Source organism: Notamacropus eugenii, chromosome 2 (assembly GCF_028372415.1).
Source record: "Notamacropus eugenii isolate mMacEug1 chromosome 2, mMacEug1.pri_v2, whole genome shotgun sequence".
Classification (NCBI taxonomy): domain Eukaryota; kingdom Metazoa; phylum Chordata; class Mammalia; order Diprotodontia; family Macropodidae; genus Notamacropus; species Notamacropus eugenii.
Window position 1 is genome coordinate 314,370,751 of NC_092873.1, and position 26,525 is coordinate 314,397,275.

Here is a 26,525-nt window from a genome sequence, read left to right on the forward strand (position 1 = left end):
AGGAAATTGGGGCTGAGATAGGATAAGTGACTTGCCAGGGGTCATACAGCTAAGTATGTGTCAAATGTGGGACTTCAACTCAAATTTTCCTGACTTGAATTCCAACGCTTTATCCACTTAGCTGTCTATGACAAAAGGAGTGATGTGAACTAACAGAATGAAATGAGCTGAACTAGGAGAAAAATTTAAACAAAATTTTGTAGAGAAAAACAACTATGAAATTCTTAAAAATCTGTGATCAGTGCAATGGCCAACCATGTGTGTAGAGAATTTATAATGAAGCATTTTTCCCACCCCCTGACAAAGATAGCGTAGGGACTTATCTTGTATATATGGCCACTCTCCTTTTCCTTTCACTTGCTTATGTTTATTTGTTACAAGGGAATTTTTCTTTATTCTTTCTCTTAGTTTTCAACTGGAGAAGAGGGAGGACATTGCATGATTGCCAATAGTGATGCCGTAAAATAGAGGACCATTGTAATTTTTTTTTAAATAATGAGAACAGAAGGAAGTTTAGAAGGAAGGATAGCTAAGGACTGTTTTGAAGACAAGGTGGAGAATTTTTTTTAAAAGAAAGTACAATGAAACGAAGATTCACAATTTGATATTGAAATCTTTTTACTTGGTAAAAGCAGAGACTCACCTGAGCTCTCCCCAATTCCCATACAAACATCTTTAAAATAAAGACAAAAAATCAAAATCTGGAGCAACAAAATTAACAAAATGTCAGGACAAGACAAATTTCTAGCCCAAGACTATTTAGATGGTTGTCAGGAAAAGGTTTTTCTTACCAGGATTAGACCTGTTTGTAGCTCAGTGCAATGTAGGCTTGCAGTCACTTACAGGGGACTGGAGGCGCTCGTCTCAGGTCCAAGTCAGATAGGATCATTGACACTTGTAACCATAGGAGGGCAGGAGCCTGAGTCACAATTCCATGGTCATAAAAAGCAATAGCACTTGTGGCCTTAGTCTTGCAGAGATCCTGGTCACAGTTCCAGGGAGGAGAAAAGTACTTGTGGTCCCTCTACAAAACCGGAGCACAGGCCAGGAGAGTAACACACTTCTCTTTAGATCATACCACCTTGGAAGACATGAAAACATACATAGCCAGAACTAGCTCTGAAAACAGCAACATGAAAAACCTAAAGCTTGGGAAAATTTCCCCTTCACTCCAGGAGCAGAACTCAATTTTAATACAAGATTAAAAGTCAAGAAACAGGCTGGAAAAAAATAAGCAAACAACAACAAAAAAACTTGACTATAGAAAGTTACTATGGTGACAAGGAAAATCAAGACACAAACTCAGAAGAAGACATCAAAGTTAAAACAGGTACATATAAATAAAAATATGAATTGGTCACAGGCCCAAAAATAATTTCTGGGAAAAACACAAAAAATGATCAAGTGGGATTTATACCAGAAATGCAGAACTGGTTCAGTATTAGGAAATCCATCAACATAATTGATGTAAAACGGATAATTTTTATTACATTAAATGTAAAAGTTTTTGCACAAACAAAATCAATGCAGCCCAGATTAGCCAAGAAGCTGTAAACTTGGGGGCTTGAGTGGGGGAAATTTTCCAGCAAGTTACTCTGATAAACGTGTCATTTCTCATGTATATATAGAGAAAGAACTGAGTCAAATTTATAAGAATACAAGTCATTCTCCAACTGATAAATGGTCAAATGATATGAATAAACAATTTTCCAACAGAGAAATCAAAGTTACCTATCATCATAAGAAAAAAATGCCCTAAATCACTACTGATTAGAGAAATGCAAATTAAAATAACTCTGAGATATCACCTCATACTTATCAGATTGGCTAGCATGACAGAAAAGGAAAATGACAAATATCAAAGGGTATGTGGGAAAATATGAACACTCTGATGCCTTTTTGATGGAGTTGTCAACTGATCCAACCATTCTAGAGAGCAACTTGGAAAAACACCCAAAGGTTACACAATTATTCATACTCTTTAACCCTGCTATACTATTACTAGGTCTGTAATTTTTTTAAAAAATACAAAGGAAAGAACCTATTTGTAAAACATTTATTTATTTATTTATTTATTTATTTATTTATTTATTTATTTATTTATAGCAAGTCTTTTTGTGGCATCAAAAACTTGGAAATTGAGAGGATGCCCATGAATTGAGGAACGGCTGAACAAGATGTGATATAGAATTGTGACAGACAACTAATGTATTATACTACAAAAAACCGATGAGAAGAATTTTATCAGAAAAACTTAGGAGGACATATGAACTGATGTGAAGTGAAGAGTTATATCAATGTTCTCAGAAATACAATGATCCAAGACAATTCCAAAAGAGTTATGATGAAAAATATTATATACCTCCAGAAAGAAAAATAACTGATGGACTCTGAATGCAATTAATGCAAAGTTTTTTTTAACTTTATTTTTCTTGGTTTGGGGGGGGATGTCTGTATTTTCTTTCACAACATGGCTTATAAGGAAATAGTTTTGCATGAGTGTACATGTATAATCAATGTCAAATTGATTGCCTTTTCATGGAGAGGTGGGGGGACAGAAGTAAGGAAAAAATCTGTAACTCAAAATTTTTAAAAATGATTATTTAAAATATTGAAAAATAAAATATTAAAAAAAAATACAGGCTGTGAAAATAAGGAAAGTACTCTATACAGACCACTGCAAATTTCTTAATTTTCTCCATATTTTCTAGATGTTCAGGTCCATGACATCAATAATAGCTCTTGTAACTGGCATATATGTTTTCTTCTTACTTACTAACCATTGCTGGTATTAGGATTCTTAACCTTTTGTGTGTGTGTGTCACGTTCCCCTTTGGCAGCCTGTAGTTTCATGTCTACATTCATTATTGAAAAAAAAATACTATAGTTAGAAGTTAATAAAAAGCAAAGATGTAATTTTTTTCCCAACCAAGTTAATGGATTCTACCCACCCCGGGATAAGAATGCCTGTGCTAGTAGTTTTAGTTCATTTAAATAACCTTGATATGTGGAACAGTCATAGCACATGACCAATCTCTCCCAAATCAACCTCCACTTTGACTTGAGAAACAGGCCAGCATATGAGCCTTCCCCAAAGACAGTTATGCAATGACTTCTAATCTAACTCTAATAAATTATCAAGGGCATCCTAGAGGTCATGAGAACAAAGGAAGTATTTATAACAACATTCTTTGACTGGAAAGCCACCTCCACCTCCAAATTGGCTTTTTGATCCACTGGTGCCATTATGAGCTGGGACCAACAGATAGCAGAGTTATCAGGTGTGGAAAGATGGAACCAGAAGGATGTGTGGAGGTGAGATACTGAGATGGAATGAATGACTTGAAGTGAAGTGAAAAGTAAAGTTAGAAATTTAGAAGAAGTAGAAATCTTGAGACTTTATAACTTGGTAAACTGTTATCCACTTACTCATAAAATTAAATTCTTAAATCACACACACACACACACCCAACAGAACTTCCAGAACTCTCAAAAGAGAAGAGAACATAATCAAAGAGAATATAAGTGGCCAGTAACCTTGGACCTAGATGCAGGAACCAATACAAGGAGGAATCAAATTACCTTCTACATCTTTCTAGTAGCTCATTGTCTTTTTTAATGGAGAGCAATGAAACTTCCAAAGTATTGATATGAGACTATAAGATCGAATTAGCCATAACCTGTTCTATTCCTACAACCAGTCCTATAGAATAGGCATGAGAAGAGCTGGAGTTCTATGGTCCTATAAGAAATAAGAAAATAGGATTTTTTCAAAAAAATTAGGACATATTAATTAATGCAGGATGAAGTTAAGATGAACTGGAAAAACAATTTCTATAATTCTGAGGACTTAACAAAACTGATGAAGAATGAAAACAGCAGAACCAGGAGAAAGATTTACAAAACAACATCAACACCATAAAAATAAAAAAATTTTGAAAGGTGTAAGAACTATGATCAATAAAATGATCATTCATGATTCTAAAGAATCAATGTTGAAACAGACTTTCCAGAGATGGGGCAGATTTGAGGTACAGAAATATATACACACATATGTATATGTGTCTACACACACAGTTATCTACACATATACAGTATGTATGTATGTATAGATAGATTTGTATGCAGCCATTGTGAGAACTTTTTTTTTTTGACTATACATATTTATTACAAGAAATTTGTTTTTATTTCATTTTGTTTCCATTGGGGTGGAAAGTGGAAAGAAAAAATAATTTAATTTTTTTTAAAAAAGAGGAGTGGTACAAATTTGAAGTAATACATGCACTGTTGGATGAGGTCACTATTATTAATTTTACTTAACTTCTATTTTGTTATGACAGATTTAGTAATCTATAAATGTAAAAAAACAAACATATCGATAAAATTTTTTTTCAGTTAAATACATTCATTACATAGCCAAGAGAAGTCAGGGTGAAGTCTCTCACTGAGGGAATCCAACCCTGGAGTAGGAAGAATTGTTTAAAAGGAAAAATTTGGCCAAAAAGCATTAATTTTGAGGTGACCCTTCTCTTCACTTCTCATAAGCTACTCTTCCACCCCCACTTAAACCCCACATATATATGAATCATTACTCTTGATCTAGTTATCACCTACTTGCCACACACTCTTTGTATGGTGTTAATTACAAGAGATGGCTCAAATCACTCTAAGAGTTTTCAATTAACCTTACTCACCAGTAACATGCATAAAGGCTGTTGAAAGGGAACCCACAGATAATGATTCCCAAGAATGCATCCTCTTTGTGAAAAGAGAAATAAGAATATTCTGGAGTTTGTTTATCTTTGCCAATGGTGCCAGTTCCTAAATCTCTTCCTCACTTCTAATATCATTTAGGCTATCTTATGCCTCCACTGTCTGCAGAATACATTAGAACTAGAATTTCTGGAACTGAAACCTTTGGGTCAGAGACCATATAATGTATTCTTGGCTATGCTCTGTCAGTTACCTCCCCCATCAGGAGAGACCCTTTCAATGTCAAGGCTCCCTGGCCTTTGATTTTTTACTGCACAGTTCCTAAAAGCTGAGATCTCTGTCTCTAGGCACAAGTGGTCTTCAGACATTCAACAAGTTGGAGGAATCCTTTTATAACTAAGAAGAGAGGTCAAAAAAGATAGGAACCAATAGGGCCATAGGGACATCTCCATGAAATTTAGGGAAAACTAATCCCTGTCATGGGAAAAAAAAAGGGTGGGGGAGGCATGGGAGGGAGTATATAATTCATTCTTTAAAAGATTTGGGTTTTGTAGTTTTCAGTATTTTCTTAAGTGTCATTTGGGGTAGTGATACCATCTTTATTTTTTTCCTATTCTTTTAATATCTTCTCTTCCCTATGATATTTTGCAAGGGACTTTCAAGACTATGTCACCTCCACCATGGATTTTGTCCGCGTACTTGGTCTGGTCCAGTTACTTTTCCCAAATTTGTCTTAAGTGCCATTTCAACTTCTTTGTATAGCACTCCAGAGTCTGAGGTGATAAAGTCCAAATATGGTGGGTCCTGTGCCATGATGATGAAAATTACTCATTATAGAAATATTGACAATTTGTTCTGTTTTTCATCTATTTGTCTTCCTCCTGCCAGTTTCATCTATTAATGTTCCTTGGATGATGTGGCTCATTTGGGTTTCATGCCAAGCTTTCTTTAGACTTGTTTTTGCTTTCACTGATTTTCCTGTTTTATAAAGTGATACTGCTCCTTCCATCATCCTTCAGAGTCTTACAAATGAATTTGTATTCTAAACCAGTGTTGCCTTATTTTGCAATTTCTTGCCTCTTGGCAAGGAAATCAAGTATTTGTTGGCTAAGGTGGTTTCTAGTCTTTTTTGGCCTTCTCCTTGGAGTAATCGATTTTCACAGTTAAATTTTGACAGGAAATACTCAATTTTATTTTTTGTGATGTTATGCAGCTCTCATATTGATTACTCACTGCCTTCTGACACTTCTAAAAATGCGTTCATGATGTACAGTTATGAATGTTCCAAGTAGTCTAAATATAGAAGTATGAGTAATAAATGTTCATAAAATTAAAAATTATTCATAAAGTTAAGTGGATGAAGAATGTTTATCATCCAGACCCTGACATACAGTTTTATGGACAACCTATGTAATTAGTCCAGGATAAGGAGTGGGCTGAATTACCTTTGAGAATTTATACAATGCCTTTAATGACTTCAAAATTCTTCCTGAAACAAAAATCCATCACTTTAATAACAATAGTCCTCCAGTAATGCTATATGGTCATAAGCTATGGATTACCACAATCTATTAAGAATTAAGTTATAAAGCCATCTATAATACCACTACCATTGCAAAAGTAGAATAAAGTAGGTAATGACTCCTCCAGAAAAACTACACAAACATGACTGCATTGCCTCCTTTCCTGGGTTGCCTACACATGACTTCCCAGTCACCAGCCTTCTTTTGGCCTGTACTCGAGTCCCCTTCTACCTCTTACAAATATCTAAATATAAGGGGGCAAGCCAAGGACATGAACATAGCAGTCAGATCCTGTTCAGGACTAGGATCTTCTGAGATTTGGGGATGACTGTTACCCTGTTTGCGGAACTTGCCAATATCAGCTACACCTCAGGGAAGGGCCCTCTGAATCCCCACATCCTCAGAAGCATGTCTTGTTGAATTTTCCTTCAGAGGAGGAGCATTGTATGGTCTGTAAAGTTGAAGCTACCTTCCCTGCTCAGGTCATCACAAGTGAGATAGAATCCAGAGCCAATGGCAGCAGAAGGCCAATCAAGTATGACCTCTACATGACCAAGCATATCTAGTGTGACTTCTACCAGGAAATATATCTCACCAACACCATTATTAAGAGAACCAACTTTGAGATTTCTACAGAGACCCGTAAGGAGCTACTTTACAAAAATGATAAAATTCTCAATAACTGGGACAAGCAGGAGGCCAGGATTGCTGCCAACATCTAGGCCAACTTCCTGTATTAGTGAATCTGAATACCTATCCCAATACTGTTCTGTCTGGTCTAGAGTGTGGCAGCTAACATCCTGTCTGTGTATCCCTGAAATAAAGCACTGAAACCTCCCAAAAATATGGAATGAGGTCACACAGAGCTGAAAACCATTTTCTATTTCTGTTTCAAGGGTCATTACCCTTGGAATTACCCCAAAATTCATCCTTAGGACCTAACCTTCTGGCAACAACCTCTTCTATACTTAGCTGTTTCTCAGGTAGCAGAAACAAAATGTTTCTGAGACCATAATCAAAACATTTTCAGTGTGCTGTAGAACATGCCAGAGTTTGTACTTTGTTGGCATAGTTCTAAAGAATACAATGTCATCTTTGTAGAAAGAAAAATTACATTGGGGCTTTTGTGATTTTTCTTTCATTGATGTCTTGAACTTCTAAGATTTACCATCTTAGAAATGCTAGAAATATGAATTATTATATTATTAATATTATATATTATTAGAATCTAGCCACATCATTGACCTGGGCTTCAAGAGGTGAATATAGATAGAAAAATACAGTAGGAACAGTTTGGTTTCTATCTCTTGAAATATTTCTATCACAGAAGAGATTCCTCAGAAAATTAAGGTTCCTCAGAGCCTCAGATTCAGAGAGATCAATGTAAACCAATAAATGACATTCTCCCAAAGGAGTTGGAGGTTTTCTTAATATCATAACTTTTGGATAACTGGCACCATAAGAATTTTCTTTCTACCAATTTCAAGGGAATTGTGTAAAAATAAAGTCAAGTCAACTAGCATTTATTAAGTGCCTATCATGTGCCAGGCAGTGTGCTAAGTGCTAAGAGATACAAAGAAAGGCAAAAGACATTCCCCACTCTCAAGGAACTCACAGTCTAATGGGGAAGACAACATGAAAACAATTGTGTATAAAACAGATAGATGCAGGGTAAATGGGGTAGTCTAAGAAGGAAGGCATTAAGATTACAGTGGACTCCTGAAGGGAAGGGCCTCTCAAAGAATGTGGGATTTTAGCTAAGACTTGAAGAAAGCCAGGGAAGCTAGGACAAGGAAGAAGAAAATTCCAGGCAAGAACACCCAGATATTGAAGATGGAATCTTGTGTGTGAGGAACAGCATAGAGGCCATTGTCAACGGACTACAGAGTAGAGGAGTAAGGTATAAAAAGACTGGAGATGGAGGTAAAAGGATTTTATATTTGGTCCTGGAGTTAACATGGAGCCCCTACAGTTTATTGAATAGGGGTGTGATATGGTCAGACCTATGCTTTAGAGAGGTAATTCTGACAATTGAGTGAAGAATGGATTAGAGTGAGGAGAGACTATAGCAGAGACCAATGGGCAGGCCATTGCAACGGTTAAGTATGAGATGATGAAGGCCTGTAATCAGGTGGCAATGTCAGAGAAAAGAAGAGAGCACATAAGAGAGATAGCATGAAGGTAGACATGATAGAACTTCAAAAAAAAAAGAATTAGATATAAGGGGTGAGAGAGTGAAGAGTGGATGAGGATGACACCTAGGTTATGAGCCAAAGTGACTTTTTATAATATACATATATTTATGTATATTATATGTATTTATAATATATGTAACTATAAGAATAGGAAAGCTAAGAAGAGAGGGGTGCTTGGAAAGGGGAGAATATAATGAGTTCCATTGTAGACATATTAAATTTAAGAAGTCTACGGGACATCCAAGTCAAGATATCTAAAAGGCAGTTGGAGATATGAAACTAGAGATCAGGGCAGAGATTAAGTTTGGAAAAGTAGATATGAGAGTCATCTTTAGAAATGATCATAGATATCATGGGAGCTAATGAGATCACCAAGTGAAATCGAATAGAGGAAGAAGTGAAGAGGGGTCAGGATAGAGCCCTGGTGGATTCTAGGATTCATATATATAAGCTTAAATTGGAGAAAACAGTGGAACCATCCCTCTTCCTTTCAAATTTCATCTCTCCCCCTACAGTTTTTTTTTTTATTTCAGCCAACAATAGTTGCATGCTTCCTAGTTATCCTAGTTATTGAAGAGATATTGGGCAATATAGGAAGCAAAGCTAGAGGATTACTTGTTAGGCGTATGGTACAAGGAATTCTTGGACTCAGGTATCTCCACAATCCAGTCCATACTCCATTCAGTTATTAATCTAAACCTAAACTACAGAAGATTACTATTAACTCCAAGATCAAATATAAAATCCACTGTTTAATTGCATAACCCTCCATTACCTGACCTCTGTCAATCAAAATCAAACATAAAATCCACTGTTTAATTATATGACCCTTCATTACCTGACCTCTATCAACCTTTCCAATTTTCTTAAACCTCACTCCTCTACACATGCTCTTCAGTCCATTGACACTGATTTCCTTGCTGTTCCTCTATCAAAAGAGCACTTTGTACTAGTTGTTTTCCATGGCTGGAATTCTCTTTCTCTTCTCTACCTTCTGGCTTCCTGGGTTTTCCTCAAATCTCAGCTAAAAATCTCACCTTCTGCAACGTGTTTCCCAATCCCCCATTATGCTATTGACTTTATGAGATTACACATTAATCTTGCATATCTTATTTGTATATCATTATTTGCATGTGAAGATAGGGTCTGTTTTTGTCTTTCTTTGTATCCCCAAACATTAGAACAATGCTGGCACATAGGAGGCACTTAAATGTTTATTGACTTGTAAAACAAGGGGGTTGAACTGTCCAATTGCCTCTTCCCATGTTATAACCTGGGATCCTTATAGATTTGAAGCAGGGAAGTAACATGACTAGATCTTGAGAAGGCAGAATAGTGTAGTAAAAAGATGACTGGAATCAAACAACATAGCTTTGAATCCTAGCTCTTCTATTATTACATCTGTGATCTTGGACAAGTTATTTAATTTCTGTTGGCCTTAGACAGCAGGATATGCCCAGTGTTTCCCTGACATGACTTCTTTCCTTCCACTCACAACATAGGGAAGATTTACCTAAGACCCTAAGAGTGTAGTGCCTAATTAGCCTCAGCTTCCTTAACATAGATTCTTCCCTTGCTCTCCTACTCCCACCCCAAGCCAACTAAGGACAAAGCTGTCCCTGAGACCTAACTTCTCTCTCACAGCTTCTTGGTCATCTAGGGCAGGACTTCTTAAACTTTTTTCTAATCACAACCCCTTCATATGGGATATGCCCACATGGAGTGACAATCCACAGTTTAAGAAGCATCGCAGGAGAATAAATAGATCCAATCACATGGAACCTGGGCCCCTGAGATGGATTAATGCCTAATATTACTCAATTTGTCTTGATGATGTATTGACTAAACACATTGCCAGATGGTAATAAGGAGGGCTGCACCAACAGAATCAAATGCCACTGTATCCTAGGTACATTTTCTTGGATGTTAGGGCAAAGCAAATGTCCTTTGTTAAATGGTCAATGATTTATGAGTGCTTTATGCTGTTCCCACATTGAACCTGAGCTAAGAGAAGGAGCTGGCATGAGAATCATGTCTCCAAGAGATGGCTTTTACAGTCTCTGCTAAACCTAAATCTATGATCCCATGATCTTTTCTGACAACAATAATAATTGAGGTTTGGAAAGGCAGAAAACATTTTGGGAGGCTATCAATAAAATGATAAAGGCAGGTAGTGATGAGACCCTTGGCTTATCTAATACTTAGATAATAGATCATAGATCTAGAGTAGAAAGGAACTTTAAAGGCCATTGAATCTAGCCCCCTCATATTATAAGCAAGGAAATTAAAGATACCCCGAAACTAAGTGATTTGTCCCAGGTCACATAGGTAGCAAGTAGCAAAGTTAAGATTTGAACCCACGTCTTTGACTCCAAATTCAGCACTCTTTCCATTGCACCACACCACATGTGCACTCCCATTATCAATTCAAATTGCAACCCTCTCCATGCCTTCTTATGCTGTGTGATTCTCATCCATGCTGTTGGGCAAATAATTTGTAGAGTATCCTAACCTAATGCTTTGGACGCAATAATCTTGTTCTTCTAATACTTAATACAATGCAGCACTTGAACTATCCCATTGGCTCTCATTTTCATTACAAAACAACAACATTCTCTCTGCACTCATCCATGTTACCATCATAAGAAATATCTTAAAAGAAAAATAATCGTTTATATTTACTTTTCAATATGTTGATATTATTTGACTGGGTTTTTTTTTTTAATTTAACAAACCTGTACCACACCACATAGTTCTAATGTTGCAACAAATTTCTTTTTCTTGTGACTCCATTATAGTTTCTTTGGCACTTCCAGACAATAAATCCATAATCCATGAGCATTTTTGAATGCATTTTTAGAGTCTATGCTGCTTCTTTGACTTTGAATCATTAATAATTAATTAAGAATCTAGATGCCACAGTACATAGGACACTGGCCTTGACTCAGCAAGACTTGAGTTCAAATCCAGCCTCAGATACATACTAGTTATGAAACCATAGGCAAATCACTTAACCACTGTCTGCCTCAGTTTCCTCATCTATAAAATAAAGATAATAGTGCCTATCTCCTGCGTTTGCTGTGAGGACTAAAATGAGATGTTTGTAAAGTGCTCTGCAAACCTTAATGTTAGCGATTACTTTTAGCCATTATTAATAAGGACTTTGATTTAAAGAGTTTTATATAGAAGAAGAAAATTTTGGCTGTGTTCCCCTACAAAGTAGATTTGGACAACATATCCAAATGAAGAAGAAAAAAAAGATTGAGACAGTCTCATATTTGACTACATGCTGTTTGTTTATACCCAAAATGACAATTTTGTTAAATTTAATTTGGGGTTTTACACTTTACTGAGTCATACCCAAGTCTCTTAATTACCTGTGGATAGTTTATATGACTATATCCAGTCTGCACATGAGCAAAATGGGACTTTTTAAAGAAATAGTAATTCATTGATATTTTTCTTCATATATATATATATATATATACATATATATATATATATATATAAATTTTCAATTATAAAGGCAGATCAGTGGATAGGGTGCTAACTTCAGAGTAGGAGGACTTGAATTTGAATCTTACAATAGAAGCTAGTTTTGTGACTCTGGGCAAGTCAAATAACTGCTGTGGATCTTAGTTTCTTCATCTGTACCTAACTCAGCGTTCTTGTGAACATTAATGAGATACTGAGTTATAAATTAATTTATTAGTCTTTAATGAGATAATGAGTAAAGAATTGTGCATATCTGAAAACACAGTATACAGAGGCTAACTATTATTATCATCAGAGATGTTTTATGCAATTTTTTAAAATATATTTTTTTTATTTTTGTGGGTTTGGAAGGAGTATTGTTTGTTGTATAATTCTGTAACCTGAGTTGTTGATTTTTGTGTTTCATGGGACTGTTGGAATCAATGTTTCTGTATAAACATTAGGAGGTAAGCAGTTACATACTAATCCGAGTGGTTGGTGTTGGAGGAGTTGGGAACAGAGGGCAGAACCTAGGCAGAACTTGGAAAATAAAGGCTTATGAGAGAAAAACTGGCAGGCCCAGGCCAATGCATGGGCAGCAAGGTTATCCTTAAGAAGCACAGGAAAGACACAGGGAGAGCACTAGTACAGTCTCCACTATCACAAATTCTGTAGTTGAGCTTCCCAAATGTAGGAAAACTGAACAGATCAGGACAGGCAGCTTGCAATGTCTTAGTCTCTCCAAAATAGTACCCTTCCAATCAGATTAAGTATTCTATTCAAGCAATTCTAAATGTTCTAAATTATTGGCAAAAAGGTAAAATCAAATCTGGAAAAGACTTTAAAGACAATCTCATACAAAATCAGTTCCTCATTTTACAACTTAGAAAACTGGGAAAGAGAAGTGATTTGTTCAAAGCCGGGTAACCACAGTTAAGCTCTCAAACTCCTGAGCCAATAGTCTTTTCACTGTACAACCACTTGGCTATTACTTCTTTAGAAAATTATTACATCTGATAAACTAATCAATGGTGAGGTGATACTAGGATTGAAATAACTTAATGATCTTAACCATCCCAGGTAACACATTTGCTTTTTTTAGGGGCTTTGTTAAAATACAATGCCTTTGCTCTTGTTGTTTAGTTGTTTCAGTCATGCCCTACCCTTGGCTGACCTCATTTGGGGTTTTCTTGACAAAGACACTGGAATGGCTTGCCATTTCCTTCTCTCACTCATTTGATAGCTAAGGAAACTGAGGCAAAGAGGCATAAGTGACTTGCCCAGGAACACACAGCTAGAAACTGAGATCAGATTTAAACTCATTCTTGACCCTAGGACCAGCATTCTATCCATTGTGCCACCTAGTTGCCCAAAATACAATGCCCATTTGGGCAGTGACCAACGTGTTAAGCTGCTATTCACTTCTTTCCCATAGAAAGAAATATGATGGGGAAGCAGCATTTACTACAATTACCACTCCAAGAAACTGAAACCCAGTCCTGACCTTCCGTGTATTTCTCTCCATTATGGGATTTTTAGTTTCTCATGGCTATTTAAGTCAGCAGAAGCCATTCATATTAGAAGCAATTCCCATAGGGTTGTGTTGTGGAAATGGCATTGGACCAGAAGTTAGGATGTTTTAACTGGCAGGAGAGGACTCCAGAGAAACATTGCTGTCTTTAAAGATCTGAAATGCTGCAGTGCTGAAGGGGGAGTTAGACTTATTCTATTTAACTCCAGAGGGTAAAGTCAAAAGCCAATGAGTGGAAGTTACAAAGAGGAAAATTTAAGCTTTGATGTGCAGGAAATTTTCCTAACACTTAGGGCTGTCCACAAGCTCAATGCACTCCTTGGAAAGGAGGTGATTCTCTTTCACAGGTGATCGTCATTTCAGAAACTTACCAGCTGGCTCTAGCACACCACTCTCTCCAATCATGGGCAGAGACTTTTTATTTTTGTGTTTGTATCCTCAGCAGTAAGGCTTAGCAGTGGTAGGTGCTTAATAAATTTTTGTTAGTTGATTGATTCACAACTTAGACAAGTCACTTCTTTTGTTTCAGCCTCAGTTTCCAAGAGGATTGAATGAGATGATCTCAGAGGTCCTTTCCAGCTCTAATATTTGTATGATTATAATGAGCAAGGAGACTAGAGTCCTAGGAAACCAAAGATATGTCAAAGAATATGTTCCATGTACTATTCTTAGGAAAAGAAAAGTTTACATAAGAAATTTAAGCTTAAAATCTGCCACCATAAATAATCTATTTTTTCTAGGGCTACAAGTCATTCACTGGCTTGAATTCAACCTCAGAATCTGACAACTGCCTTTGTTGATTGAGTAATTAAAACACTGCAACTAAGTAGGAATATTTATTAATGAGAATTTTACGACTGGGATGTTTTTCCTCCTCTAAGTCTAAAATGTATGGGAAAAACAATGTAACCTTTCCCAGGCTAGGAACCACATTTGAAGAACCAAAGAAAAGGAGGCCTGGGGTCTTTCCTATAAAGCTCAGGTTCTAAAAGTCTGCAAGTCTCAGGTTCTAAGTGTCTCTAGCAGCTTCTTTCTTAAGGAAATTAGAAAACTTAGAAGTAAAGAGATCTGAAAGCACCAGCCCAGCCAGAAAGAGTAAATACAAAGCCTTTAGCCTTCGAAACAGTAAAATTAAAGGAATTTTTTTAAAGCCAGGGTAAAGGAATGACTCACTATAGTTTTTCATTTTGTCAGCCCTAGAAACAGCCAGAACTCCCCCTGACCTTTACTCTGTCATCCACTCCCAGAAGACAGCAATTTTGTTTGGTTTGTTCTCTGGAGGAAATTAATGAAGTGTGTGTGTCCTGCCATAATGTCTCCTGAATTCTAGGGCAGTGGTCAGTTGAATTATTGGCTTTTAAGACAACAGATCCTTTCCTACTAATCCTTTTCACTCACATATGCTCTCAACCCAAATGAACTATTTAACACATGCTCTTTATTTTCCTTCTGCTGGGTCATTGTTGACACTCTTCCCTCTACCTAGAATGTCCTTTTCTCCCAAGTATACCAGTCCATTTCAATCAATTAATCAATAAATATGTTAAATACCTACTGTGTGCTATTGCTGTTATTATGTCATTTCTATTGTGTCTGACTCTCGGTAACCTGATTTGGGGTTTCCTTGGCAGAGATACTGGAGTGGTTTGCCATTTCCTTCTCCAGTTCATTTTACAGATGAGGAAACGTAGGCAAACAAGGTTAAGTGACTTGCTCAGGGTTAGACAAGTAGTAAGTATCTGAGGACAGGACAAGATGACTCTTCCTGACACTAGGCCCACCACTGTTCACTGTTCCACCTACCTGATCTACTATTGCTAGGCATTGTGCTAAATGCTAAGGGCATAAAAAGAGGCAAAAGACAGTCTCTGCCCTCAAGGAGCTTATAATCAGTTTCAATACATTTTCCTCAAATATCACAACCTCCCTATTCAGTCTATTTATTTTTTGTACTTGTATTATCTACCCTATTGCCCATAATAGGTCCTATTCAATAAATGCCTTTGGCTCTTTGCTACCACCAAACCAAATATAAAATCCTCAGTTTGTCTTTTAAAACCCATCATAACCTGGTCCCTTCCTACCTTTCCAGTTTTCTTACTCCTTAATCTCCTCCATCTACTCTACAATTTCTCCCTCATGAAACTGAGAACTCCTTGATAGCAAAGACTTTTTTTCCCCTTTCTTTGTAAACCTAAATACTTAGTACTACCTGGAACACAGTAGGTACTTAATAAATACATGTTGAGGCAGATTGAACCCAAGATAGCAAAGAAAAGACAGGAAATCACCTATGCTCTCCCAAATTCCCCTCCAAACAACTTTTAAAAACACCTCAAAAAAAATCTGGAGTGGCAGAACTCACAGAAGGTTAAGGTGAAACAATTTCTAGCCCAGGATGAATGATAAGGTTAATAGGAAAGGTCTGTCACACTGGGATGAGAGTGGAATACACTCCAATGCAGGCTGTATTCCAGCAAATTCCTTGGGAGTGACTGATTCAGGGGCAGCAATGGTGGCTTCTGGAAATCTCAGGCCATAGACGTCAGACAACTGGTCAGAAAAAGATTACAGGAATCCCTTTGCTGGCACTGGGGATAGGACTCTGTTGCATTGCCCATACTCAGATCTGGCTCACTGTCCCAGCATGAGGAAGAAGACTAGCACACTAGAGCTTGCAGCTCTGGGGAGCAGGGACCCTGTTCACAGTTCCAGGGTAGAAAAGAGTACTTGTGGTCTCTTACAGACCAGAGTACAAGCCAGGAGAGTAGTAAACACACCTCTCCTTAGATCATAGCATCTTGTAAGAACAGAAAACTTATGGTTCCCTAGAAATAGCTTTGAAAGCAGCTGTAGAAAAACGTGGGGAGGAGGGTTCCTAGGAACGAATGGAGCCATGATGGCAGAGTAAAAGCAGGGACTTTCTTGAGGTCTCCCCCAAACCCCTCCAAATACCTGTAAAAATGACTCTAAACAAATTCTAGAGCTGCAGAACCCACAAAATGATGGAACAAAATAAGTCTCCAGCCCAAAATAGCCTGTAAGGTTGACGGGAAGGGTCTATTGCACCAGGCTGGGAGTGGAACATAATCCAGTGTGGACTGTGCCTCCATATATGGGACTGGAGCAGACCTCAGGGGACTGAATCACTAACAGTGAATCCACACTTTTTGGCCCACAAATGCCAAAGAGAGCATAGAAGGTCAGTGGGGAAACTCTGTCAGACCTTAGTGGAGGAAGGGAAAAGGCTAGCCCCAGGCCTTGGGGGAGGGGGTTAAGGGGGGGTGGGGCAGCAGCAGTGGTGGCAGTGGCAGAGGATGCTTCCAGAGCTCCCAGGCAACATATGGTATGGGGATAAAATGGCTGATCAGAGGGCAATTGCAGGGATCTCTTTGCTGGCACTGAGGCAGAATTCTTAGCTTTGCCCTACTTGGATCTGGGTCACAGTCCTTGGTGGCAGTCCTGGGGTGAGAAGCACTGGTGTGGGGGACTTGTGGTTACAGTGGAGAGGGAACCCTCTTCACCATTCCAAGGCAGAAAAGAGTGCTTGTAATCACTCACAGACCAGGAAAGGAGTAAACACCTCTCCTTTGATCATATCACCTTGGAAGAACTGAAAATTTACAGAGCCCTGGAAGTAGCTTTGAAAACAGTTGCACAAAACCCCTGAAGTTTGGGACAGTACATCATCCTTTTCCCACTGGAAGCAGAGCCCCACCTTGACAAAGAGATAGAAAAGTCAAGTATTTAGCAAGGAAAATGAGCAGACAATGTAAAAAAAAAAAAGAACTCAGAGTATAGAATCTTACGTTGGTGACAAAGAAGACCAAGACATAGAACCAGAAGAAGACCACAAAGTCAAAACTCCTGTATCTAAAGCCTCCAAGAAAAATATGAATGGGTCTCAGGCCATGGAAGAGCTCAAAAAGATTTTGAAAATCAAGTAAGAGAAGTAGAGGAAAAATTAGGAAGAGAAATGAGAGTGATGCAAGAGAATCATGAAAAACAAGTCAATAGCCTGATAAAGGACACCAAAAAATACTGAAGAAAATAGCACCCTAAAAAAATCAGCTAACCCAAATGGCAAAAGAGATCCAAAAAGTCAATGAGGAGAAGAATGCCCTAAAAAGCAGAATTAGTCAGATGGAAAAAGAGGTCCAAAAGCTCACTGAAGAAGATAATTCCTTAAAGATTAGAATGGAGCAGATGGAAGTTAATGATTTTATGAGAAATCAAGAAAGCATAAAAGAGAAAAAAAGAATGAAAAAATAGAAGACAATGTGAAATATCTCATTGGAAAAATCATTGACCTGGAAAATAGATCTAGGAGAGATAATTTAAAACTTATTAGACTACCTGAAAGTCATGATCAAAACAAAAAGAGCCTAGACAACATCTTTCAAGAAATTATCAAGGAAAACTACCCTAATGTTCTAGAACCAGAGGGCAAAACAGAAATGGGAAGAATCCACCAACTGCCTTTTGAAAGAGCTCCCAAAAGGAAAACTCCTAGTAATATTATAGCCAAATTCCAGAGTTCCCAGGTCAAGAAGAAAATATTGCAAGCAGTCAGAAAGAAACAAGTTGACAATTGTGGAAAGACAATCAGGATAACACAAGATCTAGCAGCTTCTACATTGAGGGATCAGAGGTCTTGGGATATGATATTTCAGAGGTCAAAGGAGCTAGGATTAAAACCAAGAATCACCTACCCAGCAAAACTGAGTATAATACTAAAGTGGAAAAAATGGACATTCAATGAAATAGAAGACGTCCAAGCATTCTTAATGAAAAGAACAAAGCTGAATAGAAAATCTGATTTTCAAATACGAGAATCAAGAGAAGCATGAGAAGGTAAACAGGAAAGAGAAATCATAAGGGACTTATTAAAATTGAACTGTTTGCATTCTTACATGGAAAGATGATATTTGTAACTTGTGAGACCTGTCTCAGTATTAGGGTAGTAGGAGAATACACACACACACACACACACAGAAAGAGTGAGAGAGAGAGAGAGAGAGAGAGAGAGAGAGAGAGAGAGAGAGAGACAGAGGGCACAGGCTGAGTTGAATATGAAGGGATGATATCTAAAGAAATAAAATTAAGAGATGAGAGATGAAAATATTCAGAGGAGAAAGGGAGAGATATAATGGGATAAATTATCTCACATAAACGAGGCAAGAAAAAGCTTTTACAATAGAGGGGAAGAGGCAGAAGGTGAGAGGAAATGAGTGACCCTTACTCTCATTGGGTATCTTACCCTACAGGAAGGCAGGGGGAAAGGGATGGGGGGGGGGGAATGATAGAAGGGAGGACAGATTGGAGGAGGGGGTAGTCAGAAGCAAACACTTTTAAAAAGGAACAGGATCAAAGCACAGAATAGAATAAATGGGGGGCAGGATACAATGGAGGAAAATATAGTCTTTCACAATATGAATATTATGGAAGTGTTTTGCACAACTCTACATGTATAACTTATATGGAATTGCTTGCCTTCTCAATGACAGTGGAGACGAGGGAAGAAGGGAGAGAATTTGGAACCCAAAGTAAAAACAAATGTTAAAAATTGTTTTTATATGTAATTGAGAAATAAGATGTACAGGCAATGGGGTATAGAAATCTATCTTGCCCTACAAGAAAGTGAGAGGGAGTGGGGATGGGGTAATAGAGGGGAAGGCAGACTGGGGGAAAGGGTAGTCAGAATGCAAGCCATCTTGGGGTGGGAAAAGGGGAGAGATGGGAAGAAAATTTGGAACCCAATATCTAATTGAAATGAATGTTGACTAAAAAATAAATTAATTTTTTAAAAAAAGGTAAGAGGAGGACCTATATGTACCAAAATATTTATAGCAGCTCTTTTTATGGTGCAATAATTGGAAATTGAGGAGATGCCTATCAACTGAGGAACAATTGAAGCTGAACAAGTTATGGCATATGATTGTGAGGGAATATTATTGTTCTATAAGAAATGACAAACAAAATGGTTTCAAAAAAACCTAGAAAGACATACATGAACTGATACAAAGTGAAATGAACAGAATGATAATGTTGTACACAGTAATAGCAATATTGTCCAATGATCAACTGTTAATTACTTAAAGATATACTTAGCAGTACAATAATTCAGGACAATTATGAAAGATTTATTGATGAAAAATACTATCTATCTCCAAAGAAACAACTACTGAAGTCTGAATGCAGATGAAAGCATACTTTTTAGAACTTTATTTTTATTTTTGTTTGGATTTTTGTTTTTTTAGTTTTCTATTTTGGTTTTTCTGTTTTCTTTCACAACATGAATAATATAGAAATATATTTTGCATGACTGCACATGTATAATGTATAGCAAATTGCTTGTCTTCTCAATGGAGAGGGAAAGGGAAGGAGGGGGAGAAGGGAAATAATGGGAGAGGGAAGAAATTTGGAACTAAAAAATTTTAAAAACCAAATGTTAAAAATTGTTTTTACATGTAATTGAAGAAAAAATTAAATCTTTTTAAAAACAAAAAAAAGAAAACAACTGCACAAGAAACCTAAAGTTTGGGACAGTACCTCTCCCCCACAAAGCAGAAAAGCAGAGCTCTGTTCCAACATACAGCAAATTCTCAAGAAGTAGGCTTGAAAATGAGTAAACAGCAACAACAATAAGAGATCCTGATCATAGAAAGTTACTATGGTGACAAGGAAGAAATTCAGAAAACAATGAAGTCAAAACAGCTATATGCAAAGAAAAATGTGAATTGGTCATAGACTCAAAAAGAATTTCTGGAAAACCCAAAAAGGCTTATAAAAATCAAATAAGAGAGGTAGATGAAGAATGGGGAATAGAAATGAGAGTAAAATAAGAAAATCATTAAAAAAGAGTCAAGACTTTGGTAAATGCTGAACAAAATAAGACCCTAAAAAACAAAACCCAAATGGTAAAAGAAGCACAAGAAATATAATGAAGAGAAAAATTCCTTAAAAAGAAGAATTGGCCAAATTGAAAAAGAGGCACAAAAACCCATTGTAGAAAATAATTCTTTAAAAAGAAGAATTGAACAAATGAAAAATGAGGTTCAAAATCTCACTGAAGAAAATAATTGCTTTAAAATGAGATATCAAAAAACAATGAAATAAAATCAAAAGAATGAAAAAATAGAAAAAAATGTGAAATATCTCATTGGAAAAAACAACTGGTCTGGAAAATAGATCAAGGACAGACAATTTAAGAATTATTGGACTACCTGAAAGCCATGATAAAAAAAAAAAGAGCTTATATATCATCTTTCAAGATATTATCAAGGAAAACTGCCCTGATATTCTATAACCAGAGGCCAAAATATTAATTGAAAGAAACTATGGATCACTTCCTAAAAGATTTCCCTAATTTCCCCATTTCATTTCCCCAAAATGAAAACTTCTAGAAACATTATAGTCAAATTCCAGAGCCCCCAGGGTCAGGGAGAAAATATTGCAAGCAGCCAGAAAGAAATAATTCAAATATCATGTAGTCACAGTCAGGATAACACAAGATTTAGCAGCTACTACATAAGAATTAGAGGTCTTGGAATACAATATTTTGTAGGGCCAAAGAGCTAGGAATACAACCAAAAATCACCTACCCAGCAAGACTGAATAATCTATCCAGGAGAAAAAATTCAATGACATCGAGGATTTTTTGAGCATTTGTGATGAAAAGACCAGGGTTTAAAGAAAGTTTGACTTTCAAATACAAGACTTAAACATAAAAACATAAACTGGGAAGAGAAATCATAAGGAATTCAATAATATTAAACTACATTTCTACATGGGAAGATGATACTTGTAACTCCTATTTTCTCATTATTAGGACATTTAGAAGGAGGGTACATAGACAGAGGGCACAAGTATGAATTAAATATGATGAGATAATTATCTAAAAATTCAAATTAAGGGGTAAGAAAATAGATACACTGGGAGAAGAGGAAAGGAGGGGTAGAATGGGGTAAATTATCCTGCATAAAAGAGAAACAAAAGAGCATTTACAGTGAAGAGAATGATGGTCAGGGAGTAGCAGGAAATACTTAAACCTTTTTCTCATTGGAATTGTTTCAAAGAGGGAATAATGTAAACATTCAATTGGGTATTGAAATCAATCTTACCCTACAGGAAAGTAGAAAGGGAAAGTGATTTTAAAAATAGAGGAGCTAATAGAAGAGGAGAGAAGACTGGGGGAGGCAGTAGTCAGAAGCAAAAAACTTTTGAGATTGGATAGGGTAAAAGGAGAGAGGAGGGAATAAATGGGAAAAATAGGACGGAAGGAAATAGTAATCATAACCTTGGTAAAAAAAAAAAATTTCAGCAAGTTTCTCTGATAAAGGCCTCATTTCTCAAATATGTAAAGAAATCAGTCAAATTTATAAAAATAGGAGTCATTCCTCAATTGACAAATGGACAAAGGATATGAACAGGTAGTTTTCAGATGAAATAATCAAAGATATCTATAGCCATAATAAAAAAATGTTCTAAATCACTATTGATTAGAAAAATGCAAATTAAAATAACTCTGAAGTACCATCCCACATCTATCAGTATGAAAAATATGACAGACAAGGAAAATGATAAATGTTGAAGGGGAGGTGGGAAAATTGAGACACTAATGCATTGTTGATGGAGTTATATACTGATTCAACTATTCAGTAGAATAATTTGGACCTATGCCCAAAGGACTACAAAACTCTACATACCCTTTGACCCAACAATACCACTGCTAAGTCTGTATGCCAAGAAATTTAAAAAAAAAAAAAAAAAGGAAAAGGATCTATATGTAAAGAAATATTTATAGGATTTTCTCTTTTTGTAGTGGCAAAGATTTGGAAATTGAGATGATGCCCATCAACTGTGGAATGACTGAACAAGTTATGTATATAATTGTGATGGAATAGTATTGTGCTGTGAGAAGTGATGAGCAGGATGCTCTTAGAAAAACCTGGAAAGACTTAACGTGAACTAATGCAAAGTGAAATGAGCAGAACCAGAAGAACACTGTTCACAGTAACAGCAATACTGTATGATGATCAACTACAAAAGCTATTCTCAGTCAATATAATGATCCAAGACAATTCCAATGGATATATGATAAAAAAAAAATGCTATCATCTTCAGGGGAAGAACTGTTGGAGTCTGAATACAGATTAAAGCATACTTTGGGGGGGGGGAATTATGGGTTGTCTATGTGTTTTTCACAACATGACTGACATGAAAATAGGTTTTGCATGACTGCACATGTATAGCATACATCAAATTGCTTGCCTTCACAATCAGGGAAGAGAAGAGGGAAGAAGGGAGAGAATTTGGAACAAAACATTTTTAAAAATGAATGTTAAAAATTATTTTTACATATAACTGGAGGAATTAAATTATTTTATCAGTAACTCAGATGAAGGCACAATGGTGTATGCCATTGTGCCTTCATCTGAGTTACTGATAAAATGTGAATCATTATTCAGTCAGTCAACATGAATATATTTATATTAAGGAATTATTTAATTACTATTTCCTCCAATTATATGCAAAAATAATTTTTAATGTTCATTTTTTAAAATAATTTAATTTATTTACTTAGGCCGATAATCTAACTTTCTGCCTCAGGGGCCTTCTACTGTTCCTGGCACACTCTTGCCTGTCCAACTCAAGTGTCCTAGGATTATTCTTTTTGATGATATGGTTCTTGTCCAGAGAAAATGCTAATATTGGGCCCATAGTATTTGCATACCTCAGGGAGATATGATCTCCACCTTACTCATAGATGAAGTAAAGTTCTTCAGTATAATTGTGGATATTCAGCCTCTCTATAGCAATATCTCCTGTAATTAGAAAGTCTTCTACTTCTTTAAGCAATTTCTCACTCTCAGAGTGTGGACAAGTCTGAAATTTCCAGAAAAAAATTCTTAGTATCATCTCCTCAGGTGTATTTCCATGGTCAAAGTTCTCAGGCAAGATTAGAAAAACTTCCTGAGTTTCCTCACCTGCCTTAAAAACAGGAGCCTAAAACTTTTTCAAATCTTTCACTTTTCTGACCAATACCCTTAAAATGTCCTCATTCTTAAGGTCTGTTATTAGGAGACCTCTATGTTTTTTAATGGCAAAAACAAGAATATCTCTCAAATATCTTAGCTCTCATTGTTTCTAGATGTTGTTCCATATATGCCCACATTAATGTGGCAATATTAATGAAACTGACAAATGTATAGACAGTACTGCAGCAAGTGGTCTATTGGATTAATATGCCCTGCTTAACAATACAAAAGTATTGCAAAACATTTCGATTCATGAAAAGAGTTCCAAAGACTTTTCTTGTATCAATACGTAGCAAATAATTATTGATTCAATAACATACAAACTTTTAAGAAATGCACTATATTAATAAATGCAAGCAGCTATTTAACAGTAGTATGTAGCCAAGCCAGGATAAACTTCTTGTTCAGTTGTTTTAGTCATGTCTGATGCTTCATGATCCCATGTGGGGTTTTCTTGCCAAAGATACTGGAGTAGTTTGCCATTTCCTTCTTCAGCTAACTTTGCAGATGAGGAAACTGAGGCAAACAGAGTTAAGTGACTTGCCCAGAATTACAGAGCTTAGGAATTGTCAGAGGCTTTAAATTTAAAACTCAAGTCTTCCTGGCTCAGGACCAGTACTCTATCCACTCTATCCCAGTACTCTGTTTAGTTGCCCCAACTTGTTACACTAAATATGTGTGTGTGTGTGTGTGTGAGATAACAATAAAAGAAAAAATTTGGTTTTGCCTTAAAGCTGTAGTCAAGTAGCATCATTCGTAATACAATGGGATGGTCCTGAGGGGGAAAAAATACTTGAATAAGCCCAGAACTGAGAATAAAATTGCCTCAGTTTTTAGAAAAAAAAAATTAACCTTTTAATTGGCTTTGGTACTTAATGTTTTTGGTAATAAGCATAACTTTGTCTACCTTCCTAAGCTCACTCTGCTTTTCAATCACTTTGGTGCCTAACATTAGAGTCTGGCTTTCAGAGTTCTACAGAACTCTTTCATGAACTCATTTACCCCCACCAACTCCTGACAGAAGCCTGATTGCTTCCAAAGTGTCAGTTACACCCTTAACACTCTAATTTCTTGTCAACCTACTTATGGTTCTATTACTTCATTACGCTAGATGTCTTCTTTTCCAATCAGTCTTTACTCAGAATTGTAATCTGTGTTAAATTACATTATCATGTAATCTGTGTTAAATTACATTATCATATAAAGAGAAGCACAGAATCCGAGTCAGATGGATCTTGGAGGTCTTCTAGTTCAAGCTATATTTGAGTGCCTTAAAGGTGTGTTCTCTCTCTTTCATTTGCTCCTTCTCTCCCTCCCTCTTTCTCTCTCTCTCTCTCTCTGTCTCTCTCTCTCGTCATATCGAACAACTAATATTAATAGATTTAGTCCAAAGGTGTAACCTATTAAGATCTTTATAGATTTTAATTATATCACCCAATGTGTTAGCTATACTTTTCACCTTTATATTGTTTGCAATTTTGATAAGCATGCTATCTGTACCTTTCTCCAAGTCATTGATAAAGATGTTGAACACCTTTGGGGCCAAACATAGATCTCTGGAGGATTCTGCTAGAGACCTTCTCCCAGTATAACTTCATGCCATTAATCAACTCTCTTTTGAAGAGTTATTATAAAAACTATGAATGACTTGAACTGTACCATAATTTAACTTACATCTTTCTATCTTGCTTACAAGAATACATGAAGGAATTTGTCAAGTGGCTTGCTAAAAGCTAGGTAAACTTTGGGTGAACCTGTCAAAAAAAAGGGAATTAAGTTAGTCTGATGTGACCTGTTCCTGGTGAGGTCATGATGGCTTTCCAATCACTGCCTGTTTTTAGATGTTAATTAACCACCCATTTAATACTACTATATTCCACCATTTTGCTTGGAGTGAAAGTCAAGCTCACTAGCTTATAGTTTTCAGACTCTCTTCCCTTCCTTGAAAATTGGTGAATTTACTAAGTCTGCTGATTTAAATTAACCACCAATAACAAATGACTATTTTTCAATCTTTCTACTTATATTGGGTTCAATTCCCTCTTCAGAATTTTGATTCTGCTTTTTCAAATTTAAAAATTATCCTACTTTGAAAAGATAGCAGAATGTGACAAAAAAGGAAAATGCTGGATGTTGGAAGGGATGTGGGAAAATTGGGACACTAATGCCTGTTGGTGGAGTTGTGAACTGATCCAAACCATTCTGGAGAGCAATTTGGAATTATGCTCAAAGAGCTATAAAACTGTGTACACCCTTTGATCCAGAAATATGCTGCTAAGTCTGTATCCTAAAGACATCCCAAAAAAGGGAAAAGGATCTGCTTGTACAAAAGTATTTACAGCAGCTCTTTTTGTGATGGCTAAGAATTAGAAATCAAAGAGATGCCCTTCACTTGGGGAATGGTTAAACAAGCTGTGGTATAAGATTGCAATGGAATATTATTGTGTGATAAGAAATGATGAGCAGGATGATTTCAGGATGAACTGATACATAGTAAAGTGAACAGAACCAGAAGAACATTATAAATAGTAACAACAATATTGTTTGATAAGGAATTGTGAATGGCTTAGCTATTCTCAGCAATGCAATGACCCAAGACAATCCCAAAAGACTAATAATGAAGCATACTATCCAGCTCCTGAGAAAGAACTGATATTGATTGAATACAGACTAAAGCATGCTTTTTCACTTTCTTCATTTTTTTCCTTTTATTTGAGCCTTCTCATTTAAAATAACTAATATGGAAATGTTTTACATATTTACACATGGATCACCTATATCTGTTTACCATCTCAGGGAGGGAGAGGGAGGGATAGAAGAGGGATAGAATTTGAAACTCACAACTTTAAATAAAACTGTTAAAAAATTGGGGAGTGGAAAGTAGACAGGTTGGATTTAAATCAGGAATGTAGAGTTGGTTCAATATTAGGAAAACTATAAATACATGAATGTATTAAAAATTATAAAGATTATATATTAGCAATTTAAAAAAAGAAAAATACTGAGTAGCTTCATCTTCTGTGTCACCTCTTATCATTGTCTTCTTCAC

The 26,525-nt window shown here is 36.3% G+C and overlaps 1 protein-coding gene across 4 annotated transcripts in view; it reads right to left on the bottom strand.

The window, feature by feature from the left end:
• Nucleotides 1-600: 600 nt before the first annotated feature.
• The window catches only part of MAP2K4 (mitogen-activated protein kinase kinase 4), a 202,584-nt gene continuing 176,659 nt past the window's right edge, over nucleotides 601-26,525 (bottom strand). For all 4 annotated transcript variants that reach the window (XM_072645058.1, XM_072645057.1, XM_072645064.1 and 1 more), the window contains one exon: nucleotides 601-1,081. In XM_072645058.1, coding sequence (XP_072501159.1) covers nucleotides 925-1,081 — 157 coding nt within the window. In that variant the 3' untranslated portion in view covers nucleotides 601-924. The remainder of the gene's footprint in view (nucleotides 1,082-26,525) is intronic.